Below are 21,058 nucleotides of genomic sequence, written 5' to 3'. Positions count from 1 at the left end.
CTTGGTAGTTTGCCTGAGGTTTGTTCTGGGATGATAGGTGGGTGTTAGCTCATCTTGACATACTTCACATTAAGAAAAACCCTATAATTTACTACTATTATTAAATTTTATGTGGATAGAAATTTTGTCTGCATTTTGTATATCACATGCATGCTGGTACCCTCAGAAGCTAGAAAAGGGCATCAGATCCCTTAGAACTGGAGTTGTACAGATAGTTGTGAGCATGTGGGTGCTGGGAACTGAACCCAGGTCTATTAGAGCAGCAAGTGCTTTTAACCACTGAGCCCTCGTTTCCAGCCCAGGATATTTTACGTTTGAGGGTAAGAAGGTGGTATGCAAGATCTTTTGGGCATGACAAGCACTACTATTGTGATGTTGGTTGATGATTCAAGAGATGTGTCTGTTAAACAACACCCTGTTCATTGTGAATCTAAGATCAGTTGCCCTAGGAATAATGCAGGCCCTGTATGGAGAAGCTCAGTGGCACTTGACTGGTGCAGGTGTCCTCTTAACAAGGTACCGAGGTTATTTAAGAATGATACAGTATTACTTTCAACTGCTATGTGTTATTCCATCAGACAGCCAGTAAATTATTAGGTAACAAATAGCTGTTACATTGTTTGACCTTTAGTTACATAATAAATGGAGATGTCTGGTATTTCTGGGTCTGTCTAGGTTGTTGTGAAAAAAATTTATTGTACCCTAATGTAAACATAGTAGGTTTCAGAAGTTTAATTGATGTACATCTTTTGTGGTAAAAGTCTTACTGCACACCTGGAAACACGACCTCTTCCGTACCTGGAGAGTGCTTTTCTTTAGAGAACCAGACAAATAGATGCAGCTAAGGCACATTTAGTTTCTTGTTGCTGTAACGTTTGTGATGGGGTAAATTTTTTAGAGAAAATCGGTTTATTTTGGCTGACAGTCCTAGAAGTCAAACAGCATGCTGTCACCATCTGTTCTGCTTATGTGAGAATCTCCTGGGACACAGTAGAAGGGTGACCCACATAGAAGGCAACTTCCTGACACAGCTAAGACAGGAGGGGTGACCTCAGAGGAATCAGGTCTGTCTCTGAGCTCGGGAGCTAACTTCAAACCAAGGCTTTTTAATCCATTCACCACTAGGCTCTGCCTTCCAGTATTGTTGCAAGGAGGAATTAGGCAGCAATGATTCAAGTCACAGCAGCAAAATGTCACAGAGGGTTGATAACCTCTCATGTCTTCTGGAGTGCTAGGAATTGATGCTAAGGCTCTACCCATGCTAGACTTTGCCATGGAATCTTATTTCCAGGTCATCTCCATCTGTCTTATAACAACCCGTGTGTGTGTGTGTGTGTGTGTGTGTGTGTGTGTGTGTGTGTGTGTGTGTGTGTGTGTGTGTAGTCTGATCTATAAACAAGTTCCAGGACAGCCAGAGCTACACAGAGAACCAAAACAAACTAACAAAGACTTAGTGAAGTGGACTGGAAGACGGGGATCAGGTAACTTAATCTGAATACTTTCCCAAGTAGCAGATAACTAGAATATTCCAATCTTATTTACTTATTTTCCATTTTCCCACATGAGTGTTTGCCTGCACCACACGTTTGATGCCACGTGATACCAGAAGAGGGCATCATATCTTTGAAACTGGAGTTGAAGGCAGCTGTGAGCTGCCATGTGGGTGCTGAGATTTGAACCCAGGTCCTCTGTGTAAGCAGCAGTTGCTCTTAACCATCAAGCCATCTGTCTTGCCTTTGTGCCGAGGATGAACCCAGGGCTACGCTGGAAAAGCACTGGGCTTCCTTCAATGTTTCTCTTATTTTTTAAAGGCTGAAGACTACCTGTTAGAAACTAAAACCAAAATCAACCACAAAGAGGTCTAGTCTGTATGGAAGCATGTGTGGCAGGGAGAGGTCAGCACAGAGAGGTGGGAGAATGGGAGTTGGTGAGGAGTTCCAGGATTAAGCTATCCAGGGACACCATGAATCAACATTGCCACAGTGAGGCTTGCTAAGTACACGGTCTAAAAATCCATTCCCTGGACTCAACAGCTGCTTGGGTTTGCACATCCCCACCAGTCAGATCGCTAATAATCCAGTTCTTACCCCTGGTGTGATTATGTATATAGGATTACTCAAGACCTAAGAATGAACTTCATAACAGAGCGAGGCCCCTGACCAAGAGCAAAGTTTTATATGTCAACAGGGTGAGCTCCAGGAAACTCAGCTCAGAAGCTGGACACTACTTCAACTTAGATCTCAGATATTTTTTTCTTAAAAGGGTGGACAAAATTATAGGAATGTTTAGTTTGGTCTGGCTTTCTTCTACCTAAATGATGGAGTATTTAACATTTCATTGCAATAAAACAGATGTTGAGAATAGGCCAGTAGCTGGGTGTAACTATTTAGTGGATTCTTCTGAAACTCGAGGCAAGACTTCCTTCCTACATTTTATTAGAATAGACACTATGAGGCATGAAAGGGTGAAGCCTGACCCAAGCTCTGATGTTCAGAGCTGATGGGGACTCAGTGAGGTCACCAGGGTGGGTGTCTTGTGATGGAATACTAGTGGGTTTTTTAGAAGAGGGATGAGGAGGTGCCTGTGATCCAGAACTCAGGAAGCGGAGCTAGGAGAGTCTCTGCTACCCTAGTTTACACAGTGAGTTCCAGGCCAAATAAAGCTTCCAAGCGAGACCCTGTCTCAAAAGGCTCTCTCCTGGGATTGAGAAATGGATCCTTAGTAAGAGCTCTGGTGTACTGCTCTGGTAGAGGACCTGAGTTTGCTTCCAAGTACCAATACCATGTGTGCTCACAGCCACCTGTTGCTCATGGGATCTGATGCCCTCTTCTGGACTCCTAAGTCATCTCCACTCACATGTGCAAAAGGCATCCCCCACCCCCGCCAAAACAAGAGATAAAACAAACTTAAAAAAGAGAGTGAGCAAGCGAGAGCAGGCAGAACATGAGTGCATGTGTATCCCCCCACAGCCATACATGCGTGTAAATATGCCCTACATTCCCCATCCATGCACACACACATACCACACCCATGCATGCATGCATGCGCGCGCGCGCGCACACACACACACACACACACACACACACACACACACACACACTCCATGCATGTACATAGTGGAACCCACATACCCCACACCCGTGCATGCACACACGGACACACACCATACCCAGGCATGTGCATGTACACACAACATGCACACCTGTATACTCTCTCTGTCTCTTATGTGGCCTCCCAACTCTGCCAGTTAGAAGGGCATCAGAAGATATAAGTCCTCAACCATCCTACGCCGAGAACAAAAGTCGAATCAGACTTCTTTTAAGACGCAGTCTGTGGCACTGCACTACAGTGATAGAAAATGGCGAATCCTGAACCATTGGGGGTGATACAAATATGACCTATTACTGCACATATGAAGATGTACTGGCAAAGTACCATATCACAATTACATTGATTTATTTATTGATTTAGGTAGAGGATGGTTGAGTCATTGAGAGGTGGGCTGGCCTTCCAAGACTACAGGCATTCGCCATGACATCTGGTCCATTTTATCAGTAATTAAGTACAGGAGGGGAGAAGTAGACCTTCAAAGTCTATCTATGGATTCCTGTGGCTGTGAGTATTTTGGCTAAACGGGCCCTTAGAGATGATCATGTACAATTTCAGGTCCACATTCTCAAGGAGAGGTGAGTCTTGAGCTCAAAATTGAAGTCAAAAGAAAGAAAGAAAGAAAGAAAGAAAGGAAGAAAGAAAGGAAGAAAGAAAGAGCGAGCTAAGGTTTGTAACAATTTTGAGATTCTTACAAATACTTTAAATGAGATAATAATTAAGAACATAGAATGTCAATGTTACTTTTCCTTTTTTAAAAAATAACTCTAGACTTGTTTTGATGCCCAAGAGGAGTCTGCCTTTTCAAAGTACACAGAGGTTGAGTGGACGCCCATGGGGACCACTGGCTCATGAAGAGAGGCCATTAAAGCGCCGCTGCGCTTCCTCTAAAATTCTTATGAAGCACTCTGCGCTCATCTGACAAATTCATGCAGCTAATTAAATAAACACCACCCTGTTGTAAGGCCAAATGGACTGTTGATTCCATTATCTCAGAGTAATTATTCTGGGTAGACAAAAGGATTCCTTGCCTGGATGTTGGGGCAGAACTGAAAGTGATATTGAACGGCAGTAAACAAAGGAGACAGCCCTGTTTTTTTCCAGGTTCCATGTTAATCAGTATAGTACTCAGCTCCCCCAGTGCAACCCGCTGTCTGCAGAGACTCTACCGGTTTGTCTTTCCTACCACATCCTTATTTACTAGAGGGTAAACCATGTGTCTGTCTGCAAACTGGAAGCAGATGGCTCGTACCTGGAATCAGGCATGTTTTATTACAAAGGGTTCTGCAAATCGGTGTGCAGTAGCTGACTATATTTCTGTGCAGTTCCAATAGCAGGCTCTTTCGTCATTGGTTCTCAATCCTCCTAATGCTTTGACCTTCTAATACAGTTCCTCATGTTGTAGTGATCCTTTACCATAAAATTATTTCCATTACTACTTCATGACTGCACTCTTGCTACTGTTATGAATTGAATATAAATATCTGATATTGGACCCCAGTGAAAGTGTAGTCTGACTACCAAAGGGGTCATGACCCACTGGTTGAAAACACCACTCTAAGTATACTATACAAAAATTAAAATGAAAGTTGTTATCACTATCAGAATAAACTCAATTTAAAACAGGACTTTAACTTTTATTAGCCATGTGTCAATAACGGGGAAGATAGACAATGTCTAAAGATTAGTGGGTGTCCAGCCAGAACTTGACAAGCACAACATCACACACAATCTTTTAAAATCCATTCAGAAAGCGTTCTGAAGAGCCTTATTTTGGCTGGTGAGATGGCTGAGTGGGTAAGGTGTTTGCTGAGCCAACCTAGTGACCTGAGTTTGAAACTCTAGGACCCTCACTAAAGAGGAAAGAGAACCAATGCCACAAACTTGTCCTTTGACCTCCACATCTGTGTCATGGCCTTGTTCCTACCCCCTCCACCTATCTCTCTCACTTTTACACACACACACACACACACACACACACACACACACACACAATTATGATATATATTTTAAAAGACCTTTTTTTACAGACAAGGAATTGAGGCACAGTGAGTTAACACGACTTTAAGAGAGTTCTGACTCTCCCTACGGGCAGGATGATTACTACGGGTATCTTCCCTCAGGCTACAAGGGATCAGAGGAATAAATAGCATGGGGGACATAAGCGTAATTCCCTCTATTTTACAAATCAATTTTCCCTTGGATATTACTGAATATTAGAGCAAAGGGGGAGTTGGGCCCTAGGAAAGCTCTTACTTCATGCTTACCAAAAGGCTCCTATTCCACAACCACAAAGCCTGGATGAGCACCACCTCTCAGTGTCCCAGCCCCCATCTGATCCACCTTCACAGAGTCTAAATAAGAAAGCCTTTAAAGAACACTCCCAGAGGCTAATGTCTCGCCTGGGCCGCAGGAGGGTTAATGTGCTTTGCAGACCCCAACAATATGCATCTCTAAAGTTATTTTGCGGGGGGTGATGCATACTCTGTAAATACTTGCTTGATAATATTGGGCAGAGAGCTCCGTCAGCGTAAAACGGAGTGCTTTATCCTGGAAGCCCTTTATCCACAGTCGAGATCTCTGACGCTTTTCACTGAAGTGCCCACCTCTTCAGTATTTGCCTTTTGCCAGCCTCCTCAGCCATTAGCTCTATTGCTACGTATGCTCAGCAGAGCAAATCCACCCAGACAGCGTGCCTCGCTACCGCTGACTTAGTAGGTAAGCAGCAGAGTACATGACTGCCGAATTACATAGATCTTTGAAGGGTGGAACTACATAAATCCTCATTTGACCCTGTCTTTGTGTCTACTACGGGTTCTTAAGTCAGTCTTGATGACCCCAAACGAACCCTAGGAAGTCACAGAATCTAGGTTCTTCTGCCCAGCAGATTTTTTTAAACTAATAAATAAATAAATAAATAAAAATCTGAATTTTGAGTTTGATACAAGACTGATGGTAAGGATGCAGGAAGTAAGTGTTAAACTTGATTATGGGCATTTACATGATAATGGGAACTGTCTGCTGGCAGGGGAAAATCTGATAACAAAACCATCATGATATCAAAACCATCAGAGTGTCACAGGAAGTTCTCTTCTACAGTCCTTGCTGGGTTTTTCATTTCTTCATAGCTTTACCATTATGGCCTAAGATTATGGCTATCAACCATGGGGCAACCACTGTGGCAGATGCCCCCTCCTGACACCGCTAGACAGTATAAATCTACCAAAGACAATTTGAGAGATTGGCTGGAAACTTCTATCACAAAAATAACACACCAGGATTCCAGGAAAAACAAAACAAAACAAAACAAAAAAACAACCATTTTAATTAATGCTAGTCCTATGATGGCTGCTAATAGCTCAGTCAGTGACCATAATTTCCTGTGCATACACCACTGACAGGAGATTCCACAAGGCCTGCTGCTAGACCTGTCCTGCTAACCAATGCATCACACAGCTTCAAATGTGGTAGGTTCTGAATATATACCCATTGGATGACTAATTAAAATAATTTCATTAGCACCATTTTGCAAATAAGAAAACCAAGATTCAGTATACTTAAAACCATGTCCAAGGTCATCTAGTCGATGAGTCTTAGACCATCAAAGGCATATGTGCTTGACTGCAGTCAAACACAATGTAACTGTTCTAGAACAAGAGTTCTCCAGCACTGAGACCCTCTACAAAGGAAAGTGTAGAGGATGAGATTTCATGTCAAAATTTGATCCCAGCCACTATCTTTTCAATTTTATCAATATTTTATAATCAATAATTTAAAACAAAACCACTTACCTACAAACCCTTCTTCGCCGACCAGTTTTAGTGCGATTTTATCAGCTAACACCGACGAGTTGCCATGAGCGATATTAGCAAAGGGACCAGCGTGCACAAACACAGGTGTTCCCTGCAGAAGAAAGAGGACAAATTAGAGTCTCAAAGGAAACAGAAGAAGGGAGACCAAATTTTTACTGCATAGTCAAAGCACACCAAGAAATTTAAAAGTACCATGAGCTAGGTAAGGTGTAATTTCCACACTTGGGGGTAGAGATACAAGGATTAGTAGCTCAAAGTCACATCAAGTTACAAAAGGGTTAGAAACTAGCCTGGGGAACAGGGTACCCAAAAATAAAAGCAGGGCTGGGGAGATGACTCAGTCAGTGCATGCCAAGAAACCACAAGGACCTGATTTCATATCCTCAGATCTCAAGTAAAAGTTTGGTATGATGATGTCTGCCTGTAACTTTAGCATCTGAGAAGTGAGGAGGGGGATGGAGGTCAAGACAGGTGGATCCAGGGAGGTTGCAGGCCAGCTGCTCTAGCCAATCGGTGAGCCCTGGGTTTAGTGGGAGACTGACTAAAAATCAAAGTGGTGATGAACAGGGGAAGATACCCAATGTCAAACTGAGGCCTCCATGTATGTACACATGTACACATAAACACCATCAATACGTGAGTACACACACACAAAAAGACCAAACAAAAACCTTTAAACAAATAGACAAACCTTTAAACCTTTAAACAAAGACACCCTGATTGACTCAGACACCAAGTGCTGTCTCAAGTTTCCTTAGACGGAATTAACCTAATGTTAACGCTGAGCAAGAGATAAAATCTCTAAGAATGCAGTCACCTCTGATTATAATTTTGATAAGCTGAAGTTCATTGCCTGTTTATTACAAAATAAGCTTTGCATCTCATTTCTTCTACACTATATATTTAAAAAATAATTTAATCAAACCGAGATAGTTTAAGCAATATCTTCAATGTTCTGCTTTTTTTTTTTTTCCAGCGAACAATTAGTCAAGTTAACAAAACTCTTTCTGCATTCAGGAGGCAGAGGCAGGCAGATCTCAGTGAATACAAGGCCAGTCTGGTCCACACAGTGAGTGCCAGGCTAATCAGGACGACATGGTAAGAAGAGGAGAGGGGGAGCGAGGCAGAAAATGAGGGATGGAGGAATAGTGGACTGGGGAGGAGGAGGAAGAAGGAGAGAAGGAGGAAGAAGAGGAGGAGGAAGGGGAGGAGGAAGAGGGGAAAAAAGAGGAAGAAGATGAAGAGGAAGAGGATGAGGGGATAGAGGAAGGGGAGAAGAGGAAGGCAGGGAGAAAAATCCCACAGTGCTGGCATTTGGGTAGTTAAAGCAGGAAAGATTAGAACTTCAATGTCTGTTTAGATTTATATGAGATTTTGTCTCAAACAAACCTAACAAAGAACTGAGCACACAAAAATAATATAACTCATGAATTATGAAAAACGGACAGGCCAATTACATATAAAGGACAAGCTTAGGTTATTACGTTTGTTTTCAATTTCTAGGCTAAAGTTGTCTTCTCACTAAAATAAAGTCTGATTAAATGTTTTAAAATGGCCTATTTTACATGTTAGAAGTCCGGCAATTAAGATAACAAAAAGAAAAAGACAGCCCACCATGGGTGAAGTATACGAAGGAGAGAAGCGATTTGCTGTGGTTGTTTCGACAGTGTGTTATGTAGCCCCGGGTGGCCTCAAACTTGCTCTACAGTCAAGGATATCTTTGAACTGATGACACTTGGTCTTTATTTATTAAACCCTGGGATCGCAGCCAAGCACCCACCACACACAACTAAAGTTAAATCTTTTTAAAAGAAAGCATGCAAAACAATGGGTCTCCTCGTGATGCTTTAATATGTGTGCACTGTAGTACTTTGTTTATGAGCAGTTCTTACTAATTTTTTATTACTATGATAAAACACCACAGCCAAAAGCAACCTGGAGAGGAAAAGGCTTATTTTAGATCACAACTCTCAGGTCTGAGGGACGTCAGGGCAGGGACCTGAAGGCAGAAACGGCTGCGGATGTCACGAGGGGTGCTGCCTACTAGCTTGCTCTTTTGACGTTCTCAGCCTACTCACACTAATGCTACCCACAGTAACCACATCAACAACGAGTACTGCCCACATCAACCAGTGGCTCGCCCACAGGCCGATCTGGTGGGGGGCATGGTTCCCTCTTCCAGAATAACTCTAGCTGTGTCAAGTTGACATAAAACCAATCAGCCTAGTTACAAATAAAACAAAAATCAATAATAGGAACTAATTAAAAATTCTAGGCTTTCAAAGCCTTAAAACCAACTTTGTTAATGTAGTCATTTTTAAAAAAGATTTATTTTTATTTATATGAATACACCATAGCTGTCCTCAGACACACCAGAAGAGGGCGTCAGATCCCATTACAGATGGTTGTGAGCCACCATGTGGTTGCTGGGAATTGAACTCAGGACCCAGTCTGGAAGAGCAGTCAGTGCTTTTAACCACTGAGCCATCTCTCCAGCCCCAGTATAGTCATTTCTAGAGTGTTTTCTTTTTTTTTATTTCTTCTTTATTGATAAAAACAGACTTTAGATCTATCTGAAAATAATTTTCTCATGAAAACGTTCAGGCTTCATTACTGCCCATTGGGTTATTGGAGTTCTGCTCAGGCAAGGCTTGGCTCCACCTGTGAAAATACAGCCTGCCCCTTTGCTGACATAGCAGAGAGCGGAGAGCAGGGAGCAATGTGGGGCGGGGACAGGGCAGTCAGGGAGTGTGGAAAATTCCCATGAACTATGATGGGCTATTAGCTGAACATGGTTCAAAGACGAGACAGAAGCTGGACAAGAGCAGGAAGACCGTCTGAGACGAAGAAAGCTTCTCAAAGGCACCATGTGAGTTCACAACCGAGCGTTTCTGTCAAGTCCTCCAGAGAGAGAGAGAGTAACACAGGTCCTGAGAAGGTCAGGGTGATGTGAACATATGAGGATTATAAAAAATCCAGCAAGCATGCTCATTGACACGTATGCACAGCTAGTATCTGCACACCACCTCCCGAACTATTTATTAACACCTCTTCTCTCTACACAAACCTTTCAAGTGCTCAGAGAAAAACATCTCACAAAGACCCTGAAGTCTCCATTGGCTTCCAACCCTGCTGCCTGGGGCATGCTTCTGCCCTGGAGAAATGTAACGAGGACAAAGTCACAGAGTATCCCTGGATGGCCGCCAGCTCGTCTGCTCAACAGACTGTAACCCTCATTGCTGCCATCTGTCAGGGAGGTAGTGGGCCTGGCCTCCAGGGGACACAGGTGACAGGTTGTGGCTGAACAAGCACAGGCTTTAGGATTCTGGAATAATCCTGTGGGGGTGGGGGGGGCGCTGCTGTTTAAACCAAATCTTCCTTTTTATAGAGCTATACTTTATCACCCAGGCTATATGACTCATCTGTCCGCAAAAACGTTTTAGGGTTTAAGTCTTTATTTCACTTTCTAAAGTGTGTGTGTGTGTGTGTGTGTGTGTGTGTGTGTGTGTGTGTGTGTCTGCACGTACATGCAGGACTCAGTCCGCATGTGGCAGTCAGAAGACAACCTCACGTTTGGGTCCTAGCCTTCCATTTCATTCAGGACAGGGGTTCTTGTTTTTCATTGCCTACATTCCAGGTTAGCTGACCCCGGATCCTCCCTTCTCTGCGTCCCACACAGGAGTGCTGAGGTTACAGGTGTGCATGACCACACTTAGCTTCTTATGTGGGCAGTGATGATTCCAATTCAGGCCCCCACGCTGGCAGAGCAAGCATTCTTATTCACTGAGCCATGTCTCCAGCCTTTACATTTTAATTGGCAAACTCAGGAGTCCAACTTTGATATGTGTGCAATATAAAATGTGTTGCTGCAGTTTGGGTCCTGACTATCTTCCAAAAGTCTCTGTGATAGTCTTGGCAACAAGGAATCGTAGTAAAAGCCTAAAGAAATGGGGCCCAGTAGGAGGATTTTGGTCCTGGGGAAGGGGCATCTCCATGAAGAGGACTATTGGACCCTGTTCTTGTACAGCCTTCATGTGCTGCGTTTGAGGAGAAAAGTTTATTCTGATGTATTTTCTGAGCAGAATATCTGATTATCAGAACTGTGCTATCTGACTCAGCCCCAAACCAACAGGGCAATCAGATACAGATGGAAAAGGCCAACATGGTGGGCCAAAAGAAAGCTTTCTTCCGTCTATATTAGAGGAAACTCTTACATAGTTGTTACAGTAACGAAAGCTAACAGGTTATATTAGGTCCTCTGGCACACCCTGCAAGACACCCCTCCTGTTTCTTATTTCATGAACTGTTATCACAGTTGACAGATGTGGAAAACCCATTATTCCCATCTAACTGAACACAAACCATTTGATCAACTTCTCTTCAGCCTGGTGATCACAATTCTACTTCCTGCATCCCACTCTCCCCGCCCTTTATAATTCTGTGTAGATGGAACTTTAGTTGGAAATCCCAGAACCAAATAATGTGAGGGCAAGAGCTGACCTCTTCCTGACTCGAGAAACCCAAGGTCTAGGGAAGCAAGGAGTAGCCAAAGCCAAGGAGAAGACTGAGAACCTTAATAAGATTACTGTCCTGCTTTTGAAACTCCCAGTCTGGAGTCCTGAGCAGATTAAAGATCACCATGGTGCTATCAGACACTCAAACAGAAGGACAAAGACACGTATTTAATGGTGGGTGCAGCTATAAAATAAACCACTTTGAGAAAAACATATTGTCTACAAAAAGTACAATCTATAAGTGTATTTACTTGATTTTTGTTTCGTGCACAAAATACTTGGGAATGTAACATAGGGACTACCTTGGCTTCTCCTGATGTATAGTCTCCATAAGGGTCTTTCTAGAAAGCTCCTAAGTTTATTACTTCAATGACTTACTTGGTTGATACCAGAACATTGACAGGGTATTAGACCACTGTACTGTCCAATACTGTAGCCTCTGGCCATGTGTGGCTGCAAAGGACTTAAAATGTAGTTAGTACCCCTTTCTCCCAAACCTAAATAAATGTGACAGTAGAAATGTGGCAAAGCAACCAAAAGACTGTGTTTTGAATTTTATTAAACTTTAATTTGGAATAATGCATACAGTCTTCAGCCACAACAGCCCTAGATATTTGGTGACTTCATCAATGCTCTATGTGGCTTGGGAATATTTTGAGTTCTTAGGATTACTTTCCCGTGTTAAGTCATCAGTAGGTTCTCAGTCTGGCTCTGGAAGAGGTTTGCTAGGAACATCCATGCCTTATACCCTCGTCACCCAGACTCCTGCTTTTCCTAGTCTATGGCGGAACTTGGTATCATTCAGTGTCCCGGAATCTACCAAAGTCTTCTGAGGAACAGCTCAATGAAAAACTGCCATCGGCCACCTGTAGTGAGGTAGGAGGTACCCAACGCTCTCCTACGACACTAGCAATAGGTGTATCCAAAACAAGATATTGCCTGCAAGTGAGATGTTTAGGCTGTCCATGGATGCAGATGTGTCACTGATTCCAGAAGCCTCTCCCAAATGTGTATCTAAGAATCAAGAGTTCATGCATGCAAACATCTTAATCAAATTTTATGCTTTGTTCTTAATATACATTATCTATTTAAGTAATCTTAAAACAGCCAATACCATAGATGAAAATTAGACACGATGTGAATGTCCTAAGCATTGCTTAGAACAAACTCATTTATTAAAGAATTAGACTCGCAGAGTGGAAGATATCTTAAAGGTTTAATAATATCTATTTACTTAATTACTATCATTTTGCTAGGCCCAGGAAAGCACTGTACCACTGAGCTACCTCTCTGAACTGTGATTCTTTTAAGACAGACTCTCATTATAGAATTCAGGCTGACTTGCAGTTCTTTTTCATTTATTTATTTATTTATTTATTTGTTTGTTTGTTTATTTAATTTACATTTTAAATGTTATTCCCTTTCCCGGTTTCCTGGACATAAGCCCCTTATCCCATACCCCTCCCCTTCTTGTATAAGGGTGTTCCCCTCCCCATCCTCCCCCAACACTCCCCTACACTGGGCATCCAACCTTGGCAGGACCAAGAGCTTCTCCTTCCATTAGTGCACAACAAGGCCTTCCCCTGGTACATATGCTATTCAACAAAACTAGAAAATCTGGATGAGGGGTTGGGGATTTAGCTCAGTGGTAGAGCATTTGCCTAGCAAGCTCAAGGCCCTGGGTTCGGTCCCCAGCTCCGGAAAAAAAAAAAAATCTGGATGAAATGGACAATTTTCTAGGCAAATACCAGGTACCAAAGTTAAATCAGGAACAGATAGACCATCTAAACAACCCCATAACTCCTAAAGAAATAGAAGCAGTTATTAAAAGTCTCCCAACCAAAAAGAGCCCAGGACCAGATGGGTTTAGTGCAGAATTTTATCAGACCTTCATAGAAGACCTCATCCAATATTGTCCAAACTATTCCACAAAATAGAAACAGATGGAGCACTACCGAATTCCTTCTATTAAGCCACAGTACGCTTCACAGACCCACATAAAGACCCCAAAATAAAAAGAACTTCAGACCAATTTCCCTTATGAATACTGATGCAAAAATACTCAATAAAATTCTCGCAAATAGGGGTTGGGGATTTAGCTCAGTGGTAGAGCGCTTGCCTTGCCAGTGCAAGGCCCTGGGTTCGGTCCCCAGCTCAAAAAAAAAGAAAAAAAAAAAAAAGAAAAAAAAATTCTCGGAAACATAATCTGAGAACACATCAAAATAATAATTCACTAGGATCAAGTAGGTTTCACCCCAGGGATGGAAAGATGGTTCAATAAATGGAAATCCATCAATGTAATCCACTATATAAACAAACTCAAGGAAAAAAAACCACATGATGATCTCATTAGCTGCTGAGAAAGCATTTGACAAAATTCAACAACCCTTCATAAGTCTTGGAAAGATCAGGAATTCAAGGCCCATACCTAAACAGAGTAAAGGCAATATACAACAAGGCAGTAGCCAATATCATACTAAATAAGAGAAACTTGAAGCAATCCCACTAAAATCAGGGACTAGACAAGGCTGCCCACTCTTTCCCTACTTATTCAATACAGTACTCGAAGTCCTAGCCAGTGCAATCAGACAACAAAAGGAAGTCAAAGGGATACAAATTGGAAAGGAAGAAGTCAAAATATCACTATTTGCAGATGATATGATAGTATACTTAAGTGACCTCAAAGCCTGATAAACAACTTCAGCAAAGTGGCTGGGTATAAAATTAACTTAAATCAATAACCTTCTACTCAAAGGATAAATAGGCTGAGAAATGACACCCTTCGCAATAGTCCCAAATAATATAAAATACCCCGGTGTGACTTTAACTAAGCAAGTGAAAGATCTGTATGACAAGAACTTCAAGTCTCTGAAGAGATTGAAGAAGATCTCAGAATATGGAAAGTCCTCCCATGCTCATGTATTGGCAGGATTAATATAGTAAAAATGCCCATTTTGCCAAAAGCAATCTACAGATTCAATGCAATCCCCATCAAAATTCCAACTCAATTCTTCATAGAGTTAGAAAGAGTAATTTGCAAATTCATTTGGAATAAAAAAAAACCCCAGGATAGTGAAAACTATACTCAACAATAAAAGAACTTCTGGGGGAATCACCATTTCTGATCTCAAGTTGTATTACAGAGCAATAGTCATAAAAACTATATGGTATTGGACGGAGACAGGCAGGTAGATGAGTATAATAGAATTGAAGAACCAGAAATGAACCCATATACCTATAGTCACTTTATCTTTGACAAAGGATCTAAAACCATCCAATGGGAAAAAGACAGCATTTTCAATAAATGGTGCTGGTTCAACTGGAGGTCAGCATGTAGAAGAATGCAAATCGATCCATTCTTATCACCCTGTACAAAGCTTAAGTCCAAGTGAACCAAGGACCTCCACATCAAACCAGATACACTCAAACTAATACAGGAGAAAGTGGGGGAGAATCTCGAACACATGGGCATGGCAGAAAATTTCCTGAACAAAACACCAATGGCTTATGCTCTAAGATCAAGAATTGACAAATAGGATCTCATAAAACTGCAAGGCTTCTGTAAGGCAAAGGACAGTGTGTTGTTAGGACAAAACAGCAACCAACAGATTGACTTGGAGTTCTTTGTGCAGTCTACACTGACCTCAATTTTCTCTTTCTTTCTTTCTTTCTTTCTTTCTTTCTTTCTTTCTTTCTTTCTTTCTTTCTTTCTTTCTGATTTATTTATTATATGTAAGTACACTGTAGCTGTCTTCAGACACACCAGAAGAGGACATTAGATCTCATTACAGATGGTTGTGAGCCACCATGCGGTTGCTAGGAATTGAACTCAGGACCTCTGGAAGAGCAGCCAGTGTTCTTAACTGTTGAGCCATCTCTCCAGTCCCTGATCTCAATTTTCTTATCCTCCTGCCTCTGCCTCTCAAGTACTGGGATCACGGGTGCATATCCCCAGATCCAGAGATTGCTAAGACTAAAGACAACATACTAAAGCACATCTGTGTGCTCATGAGAAAGAGTTCAGGCTATGGTGACAGGGTTGGGGCAGAGTGGAGTGTATATGTATAGAAGAGTTGGGGGGCAGGCCTGGTACTTTCAGGACTCTTCCTTGTTCAACTGGGGCTACAGTCATCTGTTGAATGGGAGTCTGGCCCTTGTCTCCAAGCCCAGGGATGCCTTCTAATCATCTCACAACTTGTCAGCACCAGCTCAGGTTCACAGGCCTGCCACATTGGCTGGTAACTTTCGTTTCACCCTAGGCCTGTAGTTCTCAATCTGAGGGTCCCAACCCTAAAGGTTGTTGAACAACACTTTTTCAGGGATCGATTGAAGTTATAAGGTAGCAATGACAATTATTTTATGGTTGGAGTCACCACTGTGTGAGGAATTGTATTAGAAAGGTCGAGAGCCATGGCTGTGGGTCCCTCTGGGTTTAGTCTCCTTGCCTGGAGCAGTATTTTCCAATGTTCCCCAGCCTTTCTCACATCTTTGCCAGGTAGTCTATGAACACACAGATCATGCTCTGTGCTGTTCTGAGCCACCTCACAAGCCTAATACATGTCTCTTTGTTCAACATCATCCAGATACTCCCTCCCAACTTAGACATCTTTTAGTCCAAATCTTAGAAACTGATAGCTAAGAAAAGGACTGGACAACAGCTAGGTCAAATGAATAAGACCAGAACATAGAAACTAGATTGTAATGTGTGTGTGTGTGCACGTGCGCACACGTGAGAGAGTGAGAGTGAGAGTGTGTGTGTGTGCGCGCGCGCGCACGCGCGCGTGTGTGTGTGTGTGTGTGTGTGTGAGAGAGAGAGAGAGAGAGAGAGAGAGAGAGAGAGAGAGAGAGAGAGAGAACAATTTGAATCAAAGGGGCCAAGACAAAATTTAACTGTTTGTATACAAGATTACAAAACTAGTGTCACCACAAAAGTGAGGTGAAAACATGTTCTTAGAAATCATTTCTTGGGCTGGAGAGATGGCTCAGCGGTTAAGAGCACTGATTGTACTTCCAGAGGTCCTGAGTTCAAATCCCAGCAACCACATGGTGGCTCACAACCATCTGTAATGAGATCTGATGCCCTCTTCTGGTGTGTCTAAAGACAGCTACAGCATACTTATGTATAATAAATAAATAAATCTTAGAAATCATTTCTTAGTATTTACTGTAAAAAAATTTAGTTACAAAGCAAACAATTTATAATTAACATGATAGATTAAGTAGCTTAAGAAGTAGGCAAAGTCATGCCAATGTGGCAGTACCGCCTGTGGATGTATTAGGCAGATATTTAATTTCTATGCTCCTACTTCTAGTCAGTAAGTCAAAGCCAAGATATAAGTCACACCTAAGAATGGACGAATTTACTTTTAACTTTGTATGTATGTATGTATGTATGTATGTATGTATGTATGTATGTATGTATGTATTTACAGAAGACCAAGAAGTTATAATGACATCCTCCTAGACTCTCCTTGGCTGGGAAAGTTCATACTGCCTTATAATCTAACATCAGTCTAATGAAGGCAAATGCTACGCTATAAACAATCATTTAAAAAAAAAAAATCAGGGCTGGTCAGATTCTTCAGTCAACAGGGTCCCTGCCCTGAACGATTTGAGTTTGAACAATGGAAGTTTGAGAGGGGGGTGAGAGGTAGGGAGGGAGGGACAGAGAGAGAGAGAGAGAGAGAGAGAGAGAGAGAGAGAGAGAGAGAGAGAGAAAGAGCCCAGTGTTGGAGAGGGAGAGATTGGGAGACTGTGGTGCTGGCCGGCCAGTGAGTTCCAGGCCAGTGAAAAGAGTCTGACTCAAAAATCACGGAATAATATCAGAGGTTGGCCTCTGGCTTCCCCAGCATGCATATATGTACATGTGGCACCCCTGTCCTAACAATACACATTAATAAATCAATAAAAATAAATAAACAAAAAAAAAAGGGAAACTCCTTACTTCCAGGGTCTGCATTAGATTTGGCTTGATGGCGTCTTTCATTAAAACTGTCAGAGCACCTGTCACCCCCTACAGGTGAGAAAAAGATACATAAATCAGCAGAACTGGGGCCATGACTGATTTGTCCCCTTCCCCCATCCTGTTTCTAGGTGGCCCTGCCCCTGGGAATGCTATCTTTGCCAATGTCTGCCCCACCCAGACTGGTCAAGGCAAACCAGGCATCACGACAGGTGAGAATGAAATGCTTATAAAATACATTTTGTGTGTTCTGGTCCCAGCTAGGTTCAGACCTCCTATTGATACAAATGGAGACATTAAGAAGCAACAAGGCTTGTGAAGAGGTTAATGGGCAGTGAAGAACTTTCCAGAATCCCCACTCTACACGGGCTCTTAATTCTCCTGATGGACTGCAAGCTCCCCAGGGCTTACCAGCGATACTCACCAAGTCCTCAGCTGTCACAGGCTGCCCATCTTTGTCACTGGCCACCACCATTCTTCCTAGCCGCTCTTTCATGTCTGCGAGGCTATCAGTCAAGGCCAGCACGGCCATGATCTCGCTGGCCACTGCAATGTCAAACTGTGCCTGTAGACCACAAAGCAGATCCTATGGTCAGCTGAGGCATGACATTGGCTAGACACTTCCACAAGGAGCAGGGTTTTAGCAATCATAGCTGGGGCCTATCCCTTGTGGAACAGCTCACACTCATAGCGGTTTTCCTAGAGTGCACAGCATGTGGCCTCTGTAGACTGCTCACATTGTCTGCTGCTGAGTAGGAGTCACCCGGGTCAGGCCCATGAAACCTGCTGCTCAGTGGAACACATAACTGCAGTCTGCTTCGGTCTAACAGTTGAGTACTTATGAGGACAGGGGTGCAGCTCAATGGTGGAGTTCTTACCTGGGACATATGAAGCCCCAGGTTTGGTTCCTTCTCATCCCTAAAAGTATTATTGTCACTATCTGTCTTCTGAGCTTTATCACTAGAATGTCTGGCCACAAAGGTGGGGACCACAGAAAGATTGCTTCTGGATGCCCAGCAGGGACATCAGTCTGTAATACCCAGGGGGTTTCTGGTCTACCCTGAATGAACTAGTCAGTGACCTAATAGTTACCTCTATTCACAGCAGTCAGTCTGTCATTCTGTTCCCCTCCACTCTGCTGATCTTGTTTCTCTTCTTTTTGTTGAGATAGGAATTAAACCCAGGATCTTATGTCCACTAGAGCATTCTACCACACAGCAGCAGGCCCATTGATATGTAATTACAAGCAAACGTGTCCATGAGGGATGAGAAGAGAGTTGGATAACAGTTCCTGTGCATGAGGCCCATTTCTCAAACAGTTAAATTTCAGCATAGGTTTGGCCTAGCAGCTAAGGAAGGGCAAGGAACCATTCTGTGTTCTGCTCTCTGACGATATGGCCACATCATATCTGGCAATGGCAGCCAGAGAGCTCTAACTTTCTTCAAAAACTTCCCAGGGCTTCTTCTTCCCTCCTCTTGGCTCAACAGCAGGTTGTACGGAGTCCAATGGGAACAAAGAGTGGAGACAAGGAATGAGTACTTCTTTCTGCTTGCAATCCAGACACTGGGGGACTTCTGCACAGAGCCACTTCCTTAAGCTCTAGCTTAATTCTCCAGATCCCATGGGGAGTGTGAGTCAGACAGGCTCAAACACACACACACACACACACACACACGCACACACACACACACACACACACACGCACACACATGCATGCACACGCACACACAGATACACAGACACAGAATGGCTCTACCCATGTGGGATCACCTCATAAGACATTTTATTACTCACTTCTATCACTGACAGATGAGGAAATGAAGGAAGGAAGGAAGGAGCTTGCTGGCTCCTTCCTGATTGAGATTGTATTAACTATTGATTTACTGAAAAAAATATTGCCTGAAAGTTAAATACAGCTATATTAAATGATTATACTCTCAATGTAAAACATAAGTGATTTTTCACTGCGTGAATTCTAGGTTCCAATAGCACTGTAAATATCACATGAAAAAAATGACAAAAATTGTACAGTTTTCTCTGCATAACCTGAGCCTGGAAATATTTTTGCATTTTGAGCTATGTAGAAAGCATCTTGTAGAATTTACAATGTGTGTAGAAGTACTTCACTTGGAATTACTTTATTTCTAAAACTATAAGCCAGCCTCACGGTGGATTCTTCTAACTCCAGCATTTGGGAGGCTGAGGCAGGAGGATCATGAATTTGGGGCTATCCTGAGCTACCTACTGACAATGGATAAATGGATGAGGTTCATACTGTTTCTCAATTAGCCACATGTTTAAACACAAAGGACAGTGGACAACACTGCTAGTTCTGTGAGTGGACTTAACATTTCTGGAAAGCAATGTAGAAATCCACACGGTTTGTACACCAACTCTACAATTACATCCGTGGAAATCTACCTTCAAAATCATACCAGAAAAGTACACATCTGAACACAAACATGCTTGGTATGGCCTATTTATTTAGGAGAGACAACCACTGTGAATAGCCCACATGTCCTTAAGAGAAATGATGAGTTGGTTGACATATCTATATGAGCTGATGTAGCCTATAAAACCAGTGACATATAGTTCTACCTTTATTAATGTAGGACGCTGATCTACAGGGCCTAAGGGCCATACCAAGCAACCAACACCCTAATATAACACTTCATTACTTTACGCAATACAAAATATAAGCAGCCTGGCAAAGTAATCTCAACTTGTACTATGTATACTAGGCTGTCCTCAAACACAGGGATCCATCTGCTTCTGCCGCCTAATGCTGGGATTACAGGCACGCACCACAGGTAGCTCCCACGACTGTCTTACTTTGTAGCAATATAGATACCATTTTACAGTGTTATTTTATTTTCATATCTGTCAACTGTCATTTGTTTTATTTGTTCAACAATCTACTGACACCAACCACCTACTGTGTCAAATGTTTGCCGTAAGTATAGAATACAGAACCCAAAACTCTGCTTTAAGGAGGGGACAAAATCCAGCATGATAGGAAGGGATTCAGGTGCAGGACTTAGTTGGGGAAGAGAGGCGAGTTTGGGGATAGGACCCTTTGGTGTGATATAAGATGGCCAGGGGACGAGCCCTGTCTGAGTATTACTTGTTGAATGTCCTTATTTTAGGTACAATAACTGCCACATGTCCCAGATGACCACTAGCCTTAATGTTTGTTTTATGCTCAATGTTTAGACACATCAAAAGTGATGTTTCCTGCATAGTCTCTGCCTTTTGTCAGCAACAGCCCCTCTCTATAGTGACCGTCAATGGCCGTCTTGGTCCAGGAGGAGTGTCCCCTATTCTCTGAAGTTCTCCATGTCTTCCATATCAGCGCTGCTGTTTCCTCTTCCTGCCGAAGCTTCCATTATCCATCTCCTGCAGGATGCTGAATGAATTTCCCCAAGGCCACCTGGCAGTTGGTGCTGTTGATTGAGAATTTTTTTATTCCTTTGTGAGTCATCAGGACATTTTCTCACTGGCAGCACTTAGGAGTTTCTTCTTCATGTTCTGAAATTTCAGCCTGATGTTTCCTCCCCACTTTCTGTTTTCTATTTGTTTTTAAAATGAAAATGCTGCTTTCCTCAGACTGAGAAGATCCCTTCTCATTAGTTCTTTGAATAGAGTGCCCTTTCTGTTCTGA

The 21,058-nt window shown here is 42.5% G+C and overlaps 1 protein-coding gene across 1 annotated transcript in view; it reads right to left on the bottom strand.

The window, feature by feature from the left end:
* Mthfd1l (methylenetetrahydrofolate dehydrogenase (NADP+ dependent) 1-like) overlaps nt 1-21,058 on the bottom strand; it is a 188,890-nt gene that overhangs the window by 88,737 nt on the left and 79,095 nt on the right. Inside the window, exons 18-20 of the mRNA NM_001108462.2 lie at nt 17,821-17,961; nt 17,379-17,447; nt 6,900-7,011 (exon numbers count right to left, since the gene is read on the bottom strand). Of these exons, the coding sequence (NP_001101932.2) occupies nt 6,900-7,011; nt 17,379-17,447; nt 17,821-17,961 (322 nt within the window). The remainder of the gene's footprint in view (nt 1-6,899; nt 7,012-17,378; nt 17,448-17,820; nt 17,962-21,058) is intronic.

Source organism: Rattus norvegicus, chromosome 1 (assembly GCF_036323735.1).
Source record: "Rattus norvegicus strain BN/NHsdMcwi chromosome 1, GRCr8, whole genome shotgun sequence".
In the NCBI taxonomy this organism is placed as follows: Eukaryota; Metazoa; Chordata; class Mammalia; order Rodentia; family Muridae; genus Rattus; species Rattus norvegicus.
Note: the sequence above shows the minus strand (reverse complement) of the source record. Positions and strands in the feature narration are given on the sequence as shown.